The sequence below is a fragment of the Asparagus officinalis genome, chromosome 1, assembly GCF_001876935.1.
Source record: "Asparagus officinalis chromosome 1, Aspof.V1, whole genome shotgun sequence".
Lineage (NCBI taxonomy): Eukaryota > Viridiplantae > Streptophyta > Magnoliopsida > Asparagales > Asparagaceae > Asparagus > Asparagus officinalis.
This window is the reverse complement of record NC_033794.1, coordinates 131,025,689-131,038,982: the sequence shown is the minus strand read 5'-3', so window position 1 is coordinate 131,038,982 and position 13,294 is coordinate 131,025,689. Positions and strand designations below refer to the sequence as shown.

At 35.5% G+C, this 13,294-nt stretch overlaps 2 protein-coding genes across 3 annotated transcripts in view; both read right to left on the bottom strand.

Annotated features, from left to right (window-relative positions):
* Window positions 1-13,294, bottom strand: part of LOC109823243 (protein arginine N-methyltransferase 5) — a 19,408-nt gene that overhangs the window by 5,121 nt on the left and 993 nt on the right. The window contains exons 2-10 of one of the 2 annotated variants that reach the window (XM_020389596.1): window positions 7,786-7,913; window positions 4,389-4,506; window positions 2,823-2,932; window positions 2,073-2,165; window positions 1,908-1,982; window positions 1,565-1,656; window positions 1,387-1,462; window positions 1,205-1,291; window positions 851-938 (exon numbers count right to left, since the gene is read on the bottom strand). In XM_020389596.1, the coding sequence (XP_020245185.1) occupies window positions 851-938; window positions 1,205-1,291; window positions 1,387-1,462; window positions 1,565-1,656; window positions 1,908-1,982; window positions 2,073-2,165; window positions 2,823-2,932; window positions 4,389-4,506; window positions 7,786-7,845 (799 nt within the window). In that variant the 5' untranslated portion in view covers window positions 7,846-7,913. Of the gene's footprint in view, window positions 1-850; window positions 939-1,204; window positions 1,292-1,386; window positions 1,463-1,564; window positions 1,657-1,907; window positions 1,983-2,072; window positions 2,166-2,822; window positions 2,933-4,388; window positions 4,507-7,785; window positions 8,034-13,294 lie in introns of those variants that run through there. The other variant, XM_020389548.1, reaches the window with a different exon arrangement.
* Window positions 10,875-12,691, bottom strand: LOC109841922. Its single transcript, XM_020410848.1, has 4 exons — window positions 12,220-12,691; window positions 11,961-12,107; window positions 11,623-11,863; window positions 10,875-11,553 (listed from the first exon to the last, which is right to left on the bottom strand). Exons 1-4 carry the CDS (start codon window positions 12,689-12,691, stop codon window positions 10,875-10,877), a joined length of 1,539 nt encoding a protein of 512 aa, XP_020266437.1.

Here is a 13,294-nt window from a genome sequence, read left to right as displayed (position 1 = left end):
CTCTGCACCACGGCTGCCATGAATCTAATTTGCTGCTGACTCTCTCTCCAAATGGTGACATCAACTCAATGAACTGCACTACTTCACTGATCTACCCTTGGATGTCCAACGCCTCATCTGGAAGGGACAAGATAGGATCAGCTTGGCCTCTAAACTTTTGACATTTGTAGAGTTTTGTTGCTTTATGTATTTTGGCCTTTATTCAGGAACCTTTGGCTGTTGTTGGCTCATATTTAGTTGTTTGTTTAGCTATGTACGAGCCCAATCTCGGCTCACTTTTGGCGCACCCTTTCTCTTGGTTATGTATGAGTCATACACTCCAAGAAATTAATAATAATAAGAAAAGACTTGAAATGTTCACAAACTTCCTCAGTTGGTTGCATCAATTCGCTTTTTGGTTTCCTTCATTTGGCTTGGTAAGGGCCATCTTGTTCGTCAGTTAAAAAGTAGTATTCCTTTTTTAACAGTACTGATCCCTGTTTACCAGTAATGATCCATGTTTGTTTTAGGTGGTTAGGCATGTCTATATGTTTTGCTCTACTAATTAAAATCATCACTTTCTCTTAACTGGTGCACCTATTTGGTTTGGGTTGCACATACCCAGACAATTTTAATAGGTTCTCCTTCATAATATCCTTAATTGAAAGCCACTTCTAACTTTTTTACGAATACCTATTTCTGTTTATCTTATTGCTCATTCATCTTGATGTTTTCATTTCAGCTTCATACATTTTTGGACATTTTCAGCAAGTTAACATATATCTCTTCCAAAGAAACAGAAAGGACTAGATACTCCATGGAACACGAAAGGTTGGTATTCACTATCTTTGATTGAACTTTCAGATCATACCTTCAGAATGATTGTCATCACTATTCACAGGCAAAACCTCCAAACTTTCTTCAGAAATGTTATGAACCAAGGTACCAGAAATAACTATCTGAAACCCAAAAAAAAAAGATGATACTTAGATTGCATGTAAAAAAACATATGAACATGCCCAATATGTGCTTAAAATAGGAAATATATATATAGTATATTACACCTAGAAAAATGCATTCCAATTTTTTTTTTCAAAAAGAATTATTTACAAGTAAATTGAACTCCAAGATATAATATCACACTAAAGATGACAAGAGAAGTCTCACCCAAAAAAATGTACAAATATGATATATCTAGTAGTAACAAAGAAGGAAAAATTACGACCTGAACAGAATGGTTGAAGAACCCGGTTATTAATTTCTGATGTCGCTTGGACAGACAAGGGAAACCCCTTGCATTTGTTAGAAATGACTATCAAATCAAAACAATAAGCATATGTTAGCATCATATAATGGACCATTATTGTGTCCAAATTTTGAACATTCAAAATTTTAGAAAGAGCTTACAGTGGTATGAACTATTGCCGCTCTAACAGGCTCTCCAAACCAACGTCCAAGCGAGTTCCCAGAGGGTAATGAGCTCCTGAATGGAACAAACAATTAAGTTCTTGTTATTGTAAACTTTATGTACACCAATCCACAAATTCATGGGGAAATTTATGAAGCAAGAACATATTCCACTTACAAAATGTCAAGAGCTACAAATAGTTGACTATGGTGTTCACAGAGCAGCCTGAAGGAATTCCACCATTCCCAGGAATCATGCACTTCTTTACTCTGCAAGACGAAGTCATTGCATTGAAGAAAACATGATAGTGCAGTAAAATAAAATAATTGTATACAACAACAACAACAATAAAGCCTTTATCCCAAATGCTTAGGGTCGGGTACATGAATACTAATCTTCCAATGTATTCGATTTTTGGAAAATAAAATAATTATTTATTAGAACATAAAGGTTTTCATGAAATTGCCACTGACACAAACCACATAAAGAAGCGCACACACAGGGAGGGAAGGACACTCACCAAAGGATTAGAGTTTGCACCTGTACTTTCTTCATCCATGAGTTCCGACTTTGTCAATGGCACCCTCAGCCACAACTTTTACCAGCAACATTTATGTAAGATATATTAGAACCCAACAGATACACTTCTCATATGAAAATCCTAAGAAAGGATGCAGGAAAATACCTGCATGCTGTGTGTACCTTGCAAGAGCTGGTTAACACATCTTGCATAATTGCCACAAGCACCTCCTCTTGGGGGAGGAGGAAGAAGACAAGCCTGTGATATGTTTTACAAGAATTAACAGTCTCCAAATGGCCAAAAAAGGGATTCGCAATGGATACACAAGTTGCAAAGGCGATGCATAAATCAAAACTCTGAGGGGAAAGTACTACACGTGTACATGGGACTTCCTCCACAAATAGCACAACCAAAAATTGATATCATTTATAGACATATTCCAATGAGTTCTATTGACAAGATGACCCTTATATAGCACATAATAGAAGAAAGCTACATGAAGGAGAAGCCTGATGAATTTTTCTTCAAAAGTTCTCTAGTTAGAACAAAGCCAGAAGCCATCTTTAAAAGGGGAGTCAAGAAATCAATTTTGAAGGACATTATTCTTTTTGTTTATTAATTAATTTGTAATGGGCCAAAATCCATCATAGCTGTAGCCTTTACTCTCATCACATGTAGAACATCACCATCTAGCCTCATTTTCTCCTTCAGTGGACACAAGAATAGTACTCCTAAGAGCATTACATACAATTCATATTTCACAACTAGCAAGCAAAACCCAGATGTAGCTGAAGCTTGACTTATCACTTCAACAAATAAGCTCATGCAAGCTGTTATCACTTGTAACTTACCTGTTAAGACTGCCAAATAAAGAAGTTACTAAAAGCCAAGCGAGCCCCAAACATGAAGACTGACCTGCAAGGAGAGATGGGAAGCCCATGAAATTTCTTGCTTCAGAGCTACTTCTGAATCCCTTCTAAGTATCTCATCATCTGAGTCCAAGTCAATCCACGAGCTAATTTTCCCTGAATAGAATGATTAAGAATTTGCTCAAACCAATAAGTAAACCTAAATGGCAAGTGTTCACACATAATGTTACATATAATTATCAATAAGCCAGAGAAAGCTGAAAATTGTTCACAGCTATCACCAAATAAACCACATGGAGAAAATGACAAGGAAATAACAGAGATAGTACATTCCTAAGCAAATTAAAACATAATGCGTGGAAATATTCAAGAAAAACAATTATCAGCTGACAAGCGCTTCTTTTTTTATTAATTGGAAAGCATGACAAGCATTTGGGGCACTGGAATTATATTATTAACTTTTAAATAGATATCAGCATAAAGAAGGAACAAAGAATTAAAAAAAGAATAGGATTTGTTAGGAAAGACATAGTAGCATCTCATGGAATATAAGCAATACTTCTATGAATTGCTTATAAATATTTGCTTGAACATGATGAAGATTGAAGATGATGCACTTCCAGTGAATTCTCTTTATTAAACTTCTATATAATTTGTCACCGACTTAAATGACTAAAATTATGATTTTGAAGCACTGGATAAGCAGTTGCTTTTCAGCGTTATTAAGTTAATTCTATAATTCCCACATTTATTCTTGAACTGAAGTATTTAGAAAACAACAAGAAAAGCTAAATGTAACAATATTAAGGTTGCAGACTTCTGACTTGTAAAAGGTTAGAGGTAATGCATATAGCCATCTCCTAAGGGAGTTTTGTTTCGTCTTTGTTGGAGGAACACCAAAAGCCCACAATAGCATATATCGCTGTAATTACAGCAGTTTAAGCTGCACATTTGTGTTTCAATGGGCATGTTTTCATAACTACATGTCGAAATCATTAAAATAATTGCTATCTTAACTAGATTCTATATATTTCAATATAAAGATGTTAAGGTCATGCAATAGTTAAACTTGATCGACGTTAGTTTGCAATTTTGCATCGATTCCTGTCAGAGCTGCAATTCTTTTGCATGCAGTTGTTGCTCAGGCAATAAGTACTAATCAATGCAGAAATATTTATTACCTTAAATAACATTGGAGATTTGTGCAGTGCAAATATTTAGATTCTGAACATGTTTGCTAAGCATTCTGACACTAGGAAATATAACGTACATTGCACGGTTAGCACTTCGAAATATGAAGCAATTGTGTTGTTAAACTACGTAAATTTCAATCCTTAGTTCCTTACAAATTCTTGATTGTAGTAATAGTATTGTGCTAAATACGAGCTCAACTTAGCAATACTTGTTTACCGGTTTGTTCCCATGGTATCCTTTTATCTCAGTGCATTGATTCTACATTTTCTTTGCATAAGAATTCCTCTTTAATTTTTGAAAGACTACAATGATGCAGAAGCAGGAGCACAGAGAGGTTCTGACACTAAATTAATTTAAAAAACACAAATTACTAGAGCTAATTCGTTCAATCAAAACAAAGCATATAAAACATGCATACCAACTACATGACTACTCCATTGTGACGGACTAAGGATTAAATCTGATGATGCGAAAGGTATTACTGAACTTCCATTGCCATCTTTCTTCACTAAACTAGGTCTATAGCTCGGATCGACCTGTATCATGTTGTAACCACATTAGATTAAGGAGAGTGAAGCGTCAAAAATGAAATCTAGAAGAACTCAGGTAACAAATTTATAAAGAGCAGCACAAAACGCAATACTCCAGAACAAAGATAGAGGTAAACATAATGCCACTATATGCGACATACTTTAAATGGTTGCTTATAATCTTTTCTCCTAAACAAAATTATATGAGGTATAAGTTTTACCAGGTAAATAAAAATTTCAAGGTGTTCATTATAAATTCTAGTGTACATATGATTTTGGAAATTCTTGCAATTAAGATAAATAGACAAATGAATGTAAATTGATTTATTAAAAAAAACAAGTCCATGACTTGATGAAAATACTTTTAACTTCATAACACCAGAAGCCCTAAATCCATATGGTTACCAACAGAACCAGTTTACATAGGGAAAGTTAACAAACTCCACAGGTGTGCTGGGCAACGCTCTGTTGCTTATGCTTCATAAGTCCTTTTGTAGGACTCGTGCGATTACATCTTTGAAAATATATTTGTTATATGGACAAGATGGTCAGTTTATTTGAAGCTTTAAGCATTTATAAATTAAAAAACTAATTGTTTGAAACAGATTTGCTAGAGTAAGGATAAATAAGGTTCATGTGGGTGAAAAATAAGGGAAAAGATTCAATTGAAGGAAAATTTGTGAGAGATCTTGCAAGACGAAATGTGTGTGATCTTCTGCTTCTGCGGTTAAAGCAGCTAAATTACTCGACTTCTTCGAGTCACAACAACCCAATTCGGCCTAAAACATTTCTTCATGAATTAAATATCCAACCTAAAATTTTGCCAGATAACACTTATTTGCTTTAGAAGCAGTGAAAGCACTTATCATGATTAATGACAAACACCCATGTATAGGGTCAAAAGTCTATTCACCTCTGAAAGAAATTAGACATTCTGTTACTTGACAGATTTTTGTTAACCATAAATGAAAGTTATGAAACAATCTAAAGTAAGGAAACGATTATCCTGCAACACCAAAAAAACAATCATCAAGGTGCCAGTACCATAATCCTAAATATGGGGAAAACAGACAAATTCAAGTGAAGTATCTGAAGGAAAACAAACTGTTGTTTTCTCAGGAAAAAGCATCACTACCCACAAGGTCATTAACCATTTCCAAAATGTTTGTAACAAAGGAAAGCCCAACTAGGAACTTATGTGACTGCCAAAGTGGATGTCATAAAGTTTACTAAAGTGGAGAAATAAAATCATTGGAAAGAAAAAAAATGAGGTGAAGCAATAAAATCATGAAAAAGGGATAATGACATTTTAGTGATAAGTGTGCACACTATCCAGACGGTTTTTTCTGTTATTGATAAAAGTACTATATATGACCAAAATAGGTACAAAGAAGTAGAAAAATCAGCTTGACAAGAATTTGCATGAAAAAAATATCTAAAGGACACAAATCATGTTTCCCCTAAATATAGACACTACATTAGTATAGGTGAGCTTACTGACCATTCACACAACAAGCATAGCCAAGCTGGCTACTTATGTGATTGGCTAATAGGCCACCATAACATCTGTTTATAGTGAAAGCAATATATATGGCCAAAAAATTTCTGGACCATTACACCTTTTACCCAAAAACTTGATCCACATACAAAGCTTGCTATTAGTTCGTATACCTAAACAATTATGACGTAATTATGAAGCTTCCTATTACTACGAGGACAAAACTATATAAGTCAACCAACATAATTTATGTGTGGTATGTAAAAAGGGGGAAAAACAAAATTCCCCTTCGAAATGCCAACACTGCATTAGTATAGGTGAGCTTACTGACCATTCACATAAAGAAATAGGCTACTAGGCCATTATGTGACTGGCTAATTGGCCACCAATTCAAGGAAATATATGAGCTATAAAACCAAGCATGCATACTGACATGTAGCAAAATATATTTGATTGGCTAATTGGCCACTGTAAGACTTGTGGAGACTGAAATAAAACTACAATGAGTGAAATCCCAGCCCCATGCAAAAACATTTACCCAAAAATCTCATTCATCTATATGGGCATTGCTTTCCAGTTTCACTTCACTCTGCATATCTAAACAATTACAAAGCAATTGCAAAAAGTTTCCAATACAACAACAATAAAATTCATAAATAAACAAACATAATTTAAGTGAGGTATATAAAGGGAGACAAAAAATGGCAGCCCTTAGAAATACCAGCACTGCATCAATTTAGGTGAGCTTACTGACCGTTCACACAAAGCCGTTAGGCCGCTTGGGCCTTTATGTGACCGGCTAATTAGCCACCATTTCAACTGTAGTATAAGCTACTATAGGTAGACAATTTTATTGGATGTCATTATCTAGTGAATCTATGCAATTTCAAAAATAAGTAAAGCATTCATGCATTATTTTTTCAAACTTTTCAGCCGCACATCAGTCCGGAAAAGTTTCTCAATAAAACCAGGAGCAGTAGCCAAAAACAATCGAGAAGACTATTACGTACGAGACTGTACTGGGCACATGATATCCCTCAACTGAAAAACATAAATGCCATAAAGTCAACTATTCAAACTGTGTGGACAAAAGGATTGCCTTTTCTTTAAACTATGAATTTTCACCTCAATAATCCACCAAAAATTTCAAGTCTGCATATCAAGATAACCAGTCAGTTCGCTTAAACATTCTAAGCCTATAACTTATGATCAACAAATTGGCCACTATAAGACTTGTAGGAGTTCAAGAAACCTTCAGACGTACACCATCGCCTTTTCCCAAAACCCCATCGTGTGTTTAAATTTCCAAGCTTTGCACTCATCTAATAATTACAAAGCAATTGCAGCATGTTTCAACAAAAAGAAAAAAAAAAACATAAATCAAACCAACATAATTTAAGTGAGGTAAATGAAGGGAGACAAACAGCGCAACCCCTTTAAAAGATACCAACACTGCATTAATATTGGTGAGCTTACTGACCATTCACACTAGCAAAACATAGCCACAAGGGCCAGTATGTGACTGGCTAATTAGCCACCATTCCAACTCAGCAATAAGCTATCTCGTTCTCACAAAAAAAAGAAATTTGCTGCACGCAAATAACCCGTCGAAGTCTCTCAACAGAGATCAAGAAAGTTTCCAGATTGATCAGACCCTTAAAAGATTAAATTTTTTTTCAGTACAGTACAGATACTCCTGATAGACAAATATAACTCCTAAAGGAGTTCGTTTTAGAATAAAAAGAAAAAAAAAAGAAAAACTAAGTAATTGTGAGCTAGAAACTAACCAGAGGGGCGAGGACGAAATCGAACCCAGCGACGAGATTGTGATTGAGGAGCTGCGGCATGTCATCGTCGAACTCGGTCTCGACTCCGCAGTAACGGGAGTCGCTCTTATTATCTCCAGCTCTCTGACCTAGCGGCATTATGGATCAAATGATGAAATTTTGAGATAATTAGTCTTCGTAAAAGACGGAGTCCTTTTTATGGAGAAATCAAGGAGAAAGAGGGGGGGGGGGTTGGATTTTTTTTTTTTTTTTTTGGGGGGGGGTTTGGTTTTTTTTTTTTTTTTTTTTTTTTTAAGAAGAGAAGGGGGAAGAAGAAGATGACGATGAAAAAGAGCGGCGACAAGAGCGGAGGGGCTTTAGGTAGGGTTTTTGCTTTAGGTAGGGCTTTTCTCTAGAGCGAGTATTTATACATGGAAGTCAAAACACAAAGTAAAAGGACAAAATTTTGAAAACACGCAATTTTCACATTTATATAGCAAATTCGATCTTTTCTGGAAAAAAAATAGCAAAACCGACCCTTTTTATCTTTCAGGTGAAAAGGATCAGTTTTGATGAGGAAGTGTTTTTCAAACTGCACGGGACTAGCAGTCCCGTGCATTTCGTTTTCTTTTCGAACTGCACCCGTGCATTTCAAAACTATCTGATGAGTGCAGTTCGAAAAGAAAACGAAATGCACAGGCCTGCTAGTTCCGTACAGTTCGAAAAACTCTTCCGCAGTAAAACCGCTGCTGAGTGCAGTTCAAAAAGAAAACAAAACGCATAAGACTGCTAGTCCCGTGGAGTTCGAAAAACTCTTCCGTAGCAAAACCGACCATTTTCATCTGAAAAAGGTCGGTTTTGCTGATTTTTTTAAAAAATGGTCGCTTTTGCTATATAAATTTGAAAAATGAGTGTTCTCAAAAAATTGTCCCAAAGTAAAATACATTGCCTTAGGGAACTGAATTATTGTTAAAACTAGAAAAATAAATAAGAAGTGGAATATTAGTTTATATATTTATTTATTTAAATTTATGTAATATTGTTTTGGACAACTTTTCAAAACCAACTTGTTTACTAAAAAAATCCCAAAAAAATACTTGTTTCAGATTTAATTTTAAAAATCGACTCAGTTTCAGCCTCTGGGTCGGTTTTTGAAAAAAAAGTTTTCAAACTTCACGGGAGTTGAAAGCTGAAACTGAGTCGGTTTTTGAAATTAAATCTGAAACAGATCTTTTTTTGAAAATAAGTTTCAAAACAGGTCGGTTTTAAAAATCTGTCCTATTGTTTTTTAATAGGAAAAATTGCTTCTAGGCCCCAAATTTATATTTTCAATGTGCCCCAGCCCCTCCTATTTTTTTAAATGTTCTTTAGCCCATTCTTTTTGAAAAAAATATGTCCAAGCCCCTCCATCACTCCTCCATCATGATTCCAACTCATTTCAGCAGTTGATTAGACATGTCAGCTCATGGTTAGACATATCAGCTGACTTAAATCCTAAATTTACCCTCATCTTTCTCATGTCAGTGGATGTTAACTCTTTTCTGTAACATGTTAACTCTTTTCTGTAAAATATTAACTTTTTCTGTAACATGTTAACTCTTACAGATAACATGTTAGTTCTTACAGCTAACATGTTAACTCTTACAGCTAACATGTTAACTTTAACAGCTAACATGTTAACTGTAAGAGTTAACATGTTACAGAAAAGAGTTAACATTTTACAGAAAAAGAGTTAAAATATTATAGAAAAGAATTAACATGTTACAGAAAAGAGTTAACATTAATGTGCTCATACGAAGTTCCTCGGGACGGCGTCGGCGGCGGAGCGGGGAAGGGGGCAAAGGGGGACCGAAGGAGGAGAACAGAGGGGGAACGGAGGAGGAGGAGGGGGGTGTAAGGGAGGGTAAAATGGGGATTGTGTATGGAGTTTGCATGGGAACTTGGGGAGAGGGGCTTTTATAATTTTTTCAAAAAGGAGGGGCCGTAGCACATGTTTGAAAGTTGGGGGGCTAGGGACATTGAAAATATGAATTTGGGGCCTTGAAGCAATTTTTCCTTTTTAATATGATTTTTTTTAGGTAAAGAGGGGTCACCAACTTTGCATTTTCCGGATGATTTCAGCACTTATTTAAAAAATCTAAGTACGCGTTAAATTTGACGTTGATCACATTTTGCACTTCACTTTCACATATGCTTTAAATAGGAAAACACGTCTAAAGTGCTGAAAACATGTGTCACTCTCACAATTTTTATTTTTCACTTGTGTACAGACAAACACCCGTTGTGTTGTATTGTTTTGATGGACAAATTTTTAAAACCAACCCCTTTCACTATTTATTTTTAAAAAATGACCGTTTTTGCAAAAAAATTTAAAAACCGACCTAGTTTCAGTCCTGGAGCTGAAAACCAGGTCGGTTTTTTAAATTTTTATCCGAAACTTCACGGGAGTTGAACTTCACTTCACGGGAGTTGAACTCCCGTGAAGTTTAGTAAAACTGCTAAACTTCACGGGAGTTGAACTCCCGTGAAGTTTCGTAGTTCTAATTTTTTTTGAACTGCGAAACTTCACGGGAGTTCAACTCCCATGAAGTTTAGCAGTTTTACTAAACTTCACGGGAGTTCAACTCCAGTGAAGTTTCCGAAGTTTTTTCACAAAAACCGACATGGTTTCAGCGCCAAGGCTGAAACCAGGTCGGTTTTTACAATTAAGTTTGAAAGGGGTTATTTTCTGAGATTAAATTTCCAAATAGGTTGGTTTTGAAAATTTGTCCTTGTTTTAGTTGATTTGTTATTGCTGCTTTAACTGTTTGCAATTATTTAAATCATTCTATTGTATTATTTTGGTTGTTAATTTGTTACTGCTGCTATAAATATTTGTAATTATTTACAGGGGCGGATCCAGGATTTTAGTTCTGGAGGGGGGCGCAAACAAAAGATAGATAATAATTTTTCTTAATGTAATTTTATTCACAAGAGATATACTACAACCCAAATAAAACGAGTAGAATAGCCAACATCAATATCTCCAAAATATTTCAAAAGAAGAAGACAAATATTATATAGAAAATAGTCAAATAAGCATCATCTATTTTTTTATAACTAAAATTTTTCTAACTAAAAGGAATTCGACGTTCCTTAAAATTTTTAAAGTATTCAATGATAGCATCAATGCTCAGACTTTTAGCAATTTCTCTTTCAATAAACACCATTAATGCGTCAGAGAGGAAAACATCCTCCATTTTGCTTCGAAGCCTAGTCTTGACGATATTCATAGCTGAGAATGATCGTTCTGCAGTAGCAAGCCTAGTCTTGACGATATTCATAGCTGAGAATGATCGTTCTGCAGTAGCAGTAGAAACTGGAAGAGTAAGCACAAGTACGATCACTCTAAAAATGAGGTCGTATGTAGCAAATTTATTAGTCTTTACCAACCATTGACACAACTCAGAAATGGTTGAAAGAGTTTTAAAGTCTGACCCTTTGACTACATTATGTTCATAATGTTTCAGTTGCATCTTCAAACTCTCTTTTTCTTCACTTGTAAAATCTTGTGCATAAAACTTGCCAACCAATTTGCATATATCTTGTATTCTCAAAGCCTCAGATGCATTTTGAGGATTTAAGGCAGAACTAAGCATGAGCAATTCTGTCGCATCTTTACTAAAACGCATATTAATTTTTTGCATTTGTGAATCGATCGCGGCATAAAAAAAGTCTACTCGATAATGATGCCCAATGGTGATGTCTTGATGACCACGAACTCGACGTCGTCTATCAACATACTGAGCACTAAAATCAGGAATATTAATGTTACGAGCCACACAAAAAGACTTTACTTTTTCAAGCAAATTATCTCACTTGTCATCCCTTAACTCTTGTAGTAATCTTTTTGTAGATGACACAAGCTCCATTGCATTCGAAATGTCTTGAGACTTCCTTTGTAAAGTCTGGCAAAGAAAATCTGTGATCCCCATAATCTCACTCATTAGATGTATGATAAATACAAAATCGAACGAAGTCATTTCATCATAAACAGATGTTGCATCGGCTCGTTGGGAAGGAAGCCCATCCTCCATAACTTTGAGCAACACCGTACATGCTGCATTCAAACTTGATAATGATCTGAAATGAGAACTCCAACGCGTATCAGCAGCTTGTTGTAAAGTGCTGATCTGATCTGAAATGAGAACTCCAACGCGTATCAGCAGCTTGTTGTAAAGTGCTGATCTGATTAAGTCCAGGCATTGTCTCGAGTTCATTAATAGAAATCAAATGGGCAATGTCATCCGCGTGAGCTTTCTTCAATTCATCATTACGCTTGCAAGAAGCACCAACCATATTAACTATAGAAATTAATTTATCAAAACATATGAATGGGAGTCAGATTTTTTGCTGCCGTAACAAGAGCCAACTGTAGCCGATGAGCAAAGCAATGAACATAGTAAGCAGTCTTACAATCTTTCATAATCAAAGCTTGCAATCCATTGAATTCACCCCTCATATTACTGGCCCTATCGTAACCTTGACCTCTAATATTTTGAACATCCAAATTGTAATGAGCCAAAGCAGAATATATGGCATTCTTTAAAGTCAAAGCTGCAGTATCGGAAACATGAACAAGCCTAAAAAAACGTTCTTGAATGAATCCATTAGTGTCTACAAACCGCAACACAATAGACATTTGCTCTTTTTTTGACTCATCACGGGCTTCATCAACAATAATGCAATACTTGGCAACTCCAACTTCTTCACGAATTGCATTTTTCAATCTCACTGAAAACACATGAAGTATTTGTTTTTTAATATCATTAGTTGTATATTTGGCATTTTTGGGAGCTTTCGCAATTGCCTTTAAAAGTTCGTCATTCTCCATGGCCAGCACATCCTTCAAGAAAATTACCACGATTGGACGAACTAGATTTCTCATCGTGGCCTCTAAACGGAATCCCTTGGAGTGCAAGCAATCGCACTAGATTTCTCATCGTGGCCTCTAAACGGAATCCCTTGGAGTGCAAGCAATCGCACCACAAGTATGTGAGCTCTTAATCCCTTGGAGTGCAAGCAATCGCACCACAAGTATGTGAGCTCTTAACCGAAGACGATTTGTTACAACTTGCTCAGCATTGAAGTTGTCGAATCGCCTAGATATATGCTGAGGTTGGTTCATCAAATCCTCACATGCCTTTTCAGCATTACGATGGAGTGAAGATACATTATCTTTTCCTATTTCAATGAAACCCCCTTTATCGATCCCTTAAGAATAACTCCCTTTATTAATAAACCCCCTTAAGAATAACCATTCGCTAAATACCTCTCCATAAATTTCCAATTTCAATGAAACCTCCTTTATTAATTTTGTTGCTGCTCATGGTAATGTATTTACTATTAATATATACATAAAACCCCTCAAATACTTAATATTCACAAACTATTTTTTTCCCCAAATTAGGAATAAAGTACCCTAATTTTCCTCCCCAAAATTTTGAGGGGGCTTGAGGAATAGATCACCCTAATTTTTTCCCTAAATTGG

What these genes read in the sequence shown, in the direction of transcription:
- LOC109841922 (XM_020410848.1), bottom strand. Translation starts at nt 12,691, where the DNA reads ATGAGAAATCTAGTTCGTCCAATCGTGGTAATTTTCTTGAAGGATGTG. An exon ending in AGCTTTGATTATGAAAGATT is followed by an intron (nt 12,108 to 12,219) that starts GTAAGACTGCTT and finishes TAATTTCTATAG; the next exon opens with TTAATATGGTTGGTGCTTCT. An exon ending in ACAACAAGCTGCTGATACGC is followed by an intron (nt 11,864 to 11,960) that starts GTTGGAGTTCTC and finishes GTTTGAATGCAG; the next exon opens with CATGTACGGTGTTGCTCAAA.